Source organism: Egretta garzetta, unplaced genomic scaffold (genome assembly GCF_000687185.1).
Source record: "Egretta garzetta isolate BGI_Z169 unplaced genomic scaffold, ASM68718v1 scaffold744, whole genome shotgun sequence".
Taxonomy (NCBI): Eukaryota; Metazoa; Chordata; class Aves; order Pelecaniformes; family Ardeidae; genus Egretta; species Egretta garzetta.
Window position 1 is genome coordinate 15,551 of NW_009259482.1, and position 5,094 is coordinate 20,644.

At 43.8% G+C, this 5,094-nt stretch overlaps 1 protein-coding gene across 4 annotated transcripts in view; it reads right to left on the bottom strand.

Annotated features, from left to right (window-relative positions):
* Nucleotides 1-3,820, bottom strand: part of SOD2 (superoxide dismutase 2) — an 8,702-nt gene extending 4,882 nt beyond the window's left edge. For 2 of the 4 annotated variants that reach the window (XM_035892748.1, XM_009637183.2), the window contains exons 1-2: nt 3,735-3,820; nt 2,336-2,538 (exon numbers count right to left, since the gene is read on the bottom strand). In XM_035892748.1, the coding sequence (XP_035748641.1) occupies nt 2,336-2,538; nt 3,735-3,763 (232 nt within the window). In that variant the 5' untranslated portion in view covers nt 3,764-3,820. The remainder of the gene's footprint in view (nt 1-2,335; nt 2,539-3,734) is intronic. The other 2 variants (XM_035892747.1, XM_035892746.1) reach the window with 2 other exon arrangements.
* Nucleotides 3,821-5,094: the final 1,274 nt, after the last annotated feature.

The following is a 5,094-nucleotide window of genomic DNA, read 5'->3' on the forward strand; positions in this document are numbered from 1 at the left end:
ACTTGCCCTTAAGCTACAGCAAAAGTTATCTTGGAATTTATTTGTATAGAGAGTCCCCGGCCTTTGCTCCAGCTCACCACAGTCTTCAACGTAGCCATAGAGGACAATTCAGTAAACCAAGACAGGCAGCTCAGAGGTGCTCCAGTCTCTAGTCAGCTCAGTTTCTCAGTATACCAAGAGTCATTTGTTTCCTTGTGAGAGCAGTAAGTAAAGCACCACAGGTCACATGACTGTCAGAAAAGAGCAGGGAAAATTCTGGTAGGCATAAGTTTTCACTGAAAATAGGTTTCAAGTTTATATCCTTTAATTAGCCAATCCTGCACATTTTGGTGAACCAGTAATCAGAATCAGCTTATGCTGAAACAAAGTCCTGTGCTGCACCCTATCACAGAAGTGCATACTTATTTTCAAATGAGCTGGCAACATAAGCCAACGTGACTCTAATCAGGACAGTTTTTATTTGCATTTTCTAAGCAGCTGTAGATAGGTGAAGATGTTAAAGATGTGAAGAGATTACTTTACCTTCTATTGCTGAACAAAAACCATTGACAAGGTTCAGTTATCCAGAAGAGATATTAGATAGTGATTAGATGTGCTGTGTAACTCAACGCTGAAATGCAGCGCAGGAAGATCTTTGATCATTCTCAGTTTTTAAGTATGGAAAAAAGAATGACAATACCGAGAGAATGAGATGGCAGTTCAGGCTTCGCCCTTTCCTGAATCCTGGTCTTAGAAGTCTTTCTAATGAGGGTCAAAATACTATGCATATTGGTATACTGAGATACCAGTTAGGGAGAAGAAAAAGAGCCAAACCAAAACACACACAAATATCACAAGCAAATATTTGTCTGCTTTGATGTGCGTGACCACTGCCAGTACCTCATCCATTTGCAAAAAAATGCCTGTAAAAAAAAAAAACCTCTACCTCTAGATACAGCATTTCCAACAGTAAGCAATGAAAGACTATCAAAAGATAGTATTTTTAAAAAACACCTCAAAGGTTCCACAACACTGCTGATGTTTCTGCTAACCACAAATTCTGCCGCTACTAGTGGCTGAAGCCTTGGTCATTAAACAGCATAAGCAACATCAGCAGCAGATCCACCGATTTCTTATGGTTCAGGTTCCCCCCTCAATTCTGTTTGCACTAATTAAATTCTCCAGAATACAACCTTCCTAGATCCACCACTGGCAGGACAAAGCAGCAGCCAATCTCGATTGCCTGATTCTTAACTGAATCTCATTAGTTCACTAATTTAGACTGCACAAATAATTTTTAGGCTTACTTAGGCCTTGAAAATCTCAAAACTTTCATAGGTAACCAACTTTCTCTAATCAAGCACACTAGCATTCATCAATGGCTACAGGGTTCAGGCATACTCAGATATTGACAATTCTCACTTTCATCCAAACCCAAGCAATTAAATTGCACTGTGAACCCACCTGGCAACCAGACAGAAGTGAGCCTATAAAGTAATCGCTTCTTAGAGGTAAACTGATACTCTTTAGAAAGATCATCGCAACAGAAAAAACTCAGAAAATATTCCACCTTTTTAAAAACATGTTATTTTGTACATTTTCATTAGTCCAACTGAAAGAAGAGTTGAAAAAAGCATTTCATGTGTTTCAGTGTTGCCCAGCTAGAACAATTGTAAAGTTTTCACAGAGGTCAGCATATCTCAAGATTCAATTTGAGATCTTAACAAAAACTTCCATGATAACTTGCTGTATATTTTCGTGTCTCACACTGGCACATGAGCTACACAACTCCTTAATCTGACCTGCTGGTGTAACTGACACTAAAATTCAGTTCTCTTCACTAGGTGTCATATACATTAACTGCATATTTGCCTTACCTCCATTTGTAGGCGACTATTTCACAAGAGTCAGCAGAGCATCTGATGTGAAAACAATCAAGGTGCACAAATTTTACTTTACTTAAGCTTGTTACTAACCTTTCATGACAAAGTATTTATTTAGTATAATGACCGCAATTTCCTATTGACTCAGTCTTTGGCTCAAGTTACTAATGTAAATACAGACTAAATCCACAACAATCAACTGATTTTCTTCTAGTTTTACGGTACTACAGAGAACACATTTATGCTTTTTAGTTATCCCTCATTTCCAGCACCACTGAAACTTACAATGAAAGCTCATTCCTAAGAGCATTTAACTTTATTTTTAAAAAAAAAAAAAAAAGCTTGAATTATATTCCAAAACTTTTAAAAAGAAACTATTTCCCCTGGAAAGAAGGGCTACACTTTTTTACTTCCTCCTACACCATCTATGTCAACTAGCTTCAATCCTAACTGTTGACTGGGGATACACAAACCTTTTGCCAGTGCTTCTTTATATTTCTCCTCTGCAACATTCAGGTTGTTCACGTAGGTGGCATGATGCTTGCTGTGGTGCAGCTGCATGATCTCTGCGTTAATATGAGGTTCCAGAGCGCCATAGTCATATGGCAAGTCAGGAAGTGTGTGCTTCTGCCTAGAGACCAAGCACCCCAATGGTGCTATCAACTTGGCGCCGCTTCTAGAAGAGAAAAAAACAGAAGGCAGTAGTCTTACTCAGTACTTGGGGGTTGGACTAGATGACCTCTAGGGGTCCCTTCCAACCCAAAACGTTCTATGATTCTATGATACTTAGGCTTTACCACTGAAACCATGTCTGTTATGATCAGCTGCTGTAAGTATATAAAGTGATACCTTAGATAAAGAAGTCAAATTTCCATTTTTCTGGAGCTCAAAGCAAGCACACTCTCTGTAGCTTAATTGCAGAGATGAATTCACGTAAGGGTCACAGATCTAGGGCTTCACAGTGTAAAGCTGCCACTTCTCGAATCAACCCCCCACCCCGGGCCACTGCAAAGAGTCGCACGCCCTCCCATGCATGCAGGGAGTGGAAGGGAAAGCCAGCAGTAACACACTGACATGCAAAGCTTCACCTAAACTTTATTAAGAAGGGAGCCAAGACATCCCTGATAAGCTTCCCTCCCTCGCTATTGCAAAAGGTACCTGCACTAGAAAAATAAAAAGCTTGAAAAACCCACACAGTCATTTGGTTCCCAGGACTGAACCTCTTATAAGGCGTTAATGCCTCCTGTGACACACACGTGCTTCGCTATCCCTATGGCACGTACTGGAAAAACCACAGGCGTGAGGGGAGGGCAGCCGCGACATCCAGCACAGAAACCCATGCAGGGTCTGGTTACCCTTCCCCATTTTAACACTTTACACTTGTCATGAGACACAACAACGACCATGATAAAAGCAGAACCGCTCGGCCGTGAGGAAGGTCAGCTCCCGAGTCCCTTTTACGTTTCGCTGGTGACCTTGGCATAACCCAGGGACAATACAACAGCAAAATCCTCGGGGCCTTAAAGAGAGGCCAAATGTGGCGACCCTGCCTAGCAACAGCGAGGGGATCTGGCAACACCACGTGAAGCAACGAGAGCCCCTCGGCAGAGGCCGAGGGCACAACCTGGGAGGATAAAAGGACAACCGCCAGCAGCCCCCCCGACCGCGCCGCTGCCCAGGCCGGCGCCCAGCGACCTCCCTCCTCCCGAAATGGCGGGGAGCCGCTAAGGGACAAGGAGAAAGCAACCCCAACTCCTCCCCCTCCTACCCATCGCTCGGCCGTGGAGGGCGAAGGCAGCCATGTCGCCCCCTCACGCTGCTGTGCTCTGGCCGCCATTACGCTCCCCCCCATCCCCGCGGCGCGGCCCTCACCTGCCCCCCGAGGCGAGGCGGCACAACATGGCGGCTACCTCACGGCCGGGCGCTACACCGATAGCGCAACTGCGTCTTTGCCCGCCCTCGGCTGCCGAGGAGAACTAGCCCAGGAGGAGCCTTTACCAAGCAGAAATTTGCCTGCCGGGAACCCGTTGTACGGCTCTTGGGCACCAGAGGGGATAGAGCAGCACAAGACAGGAGTAGTAAGCTCTGAAAAGCCTGGCAAAGAAATGTTTTCTGTCAGTTGAACTGACAGGCCCAGCAGCGCTTCCAAATACCTTTGCAGCTATTTTGTCTACGACTTACTCTTTTTGGTTAGCTTCTGTTCCTCGTTTTTGTGCGCATCTTATTTCCCAACATGCAGTTTTCCTCCTGGTAGCAATTCAACAGCCTTTAGCGCTGATGAAAATCCTTCATTTGGGTACCTTAACCCTATCGGCTAAAGTAAATCGGTATAGTTAGCGCAAATGAGTTCAAAGAGCCATTAAAAATTGGTTCTCCAGAAAGTTCGGTGAGAACCCTTCCCCTGAGAGTTAGGAGGCACTCTGCAGACAAGACAAACACTAGGTAAAATTTTAATTGCATGGAAGTCATCTCTGTTACCATAAAACCCTCAATCTCTTGGGTTTTGTCTCCAAATATGTATATTCTAAGATCTTACAGAACCCACATTTAACAGACTATAAAAAACACATTACAAAAATTCAGTGGGGGTTAGGTCTGAACAAGTGTCTTGAAAATAAATTACCTTATCTCAGGAAATTGCCAGGAAATCCACCTGGAGAGACCCACGGAGGGAATCTCTGCCAACTGCAAGGCACAGTACAGCAGCGCATGTCTCTCCCCTGCTTCTTGCGGGCCCCTAGAAAACCACGTTAACTCACTTTCCCCTACCAACCAGCGGTACTCTCTGGAAATCTGAGCAGTGGAAGCACCTGCTTTATCAACAGATACTATAAAAGGTGAACTGCCAGAAATCAACAGGTTTGGAAACAAGATTTTCCCAAATGCTGAAAATCTATACAGCAAGATCTAGGCAGTACCTAATTAAAGAAGAGTAGGTTGTATTTATCAGTGATCAATGAAATGTCATCTTTTGTTAAAATGAACCCTTCTTAAAATGAACCAACTACATTCTGGATTATTAAATGTCATAATACAGGCATTAACAGCCAGGCAAGAACATGAATATTACTGGGTTTACCATTTCTCTATTATACTGCAACTCACTAATGCTTTGCAGTAACTGTGTTCCAAGAAAACAAGTTAATTATACAATGCATTTTGTTATGAACCATGCAGTTGCTGGGTTGCCTTCATTGGGGGGGGGGGGCGGGGCAGGGTCTGCGTACATGAC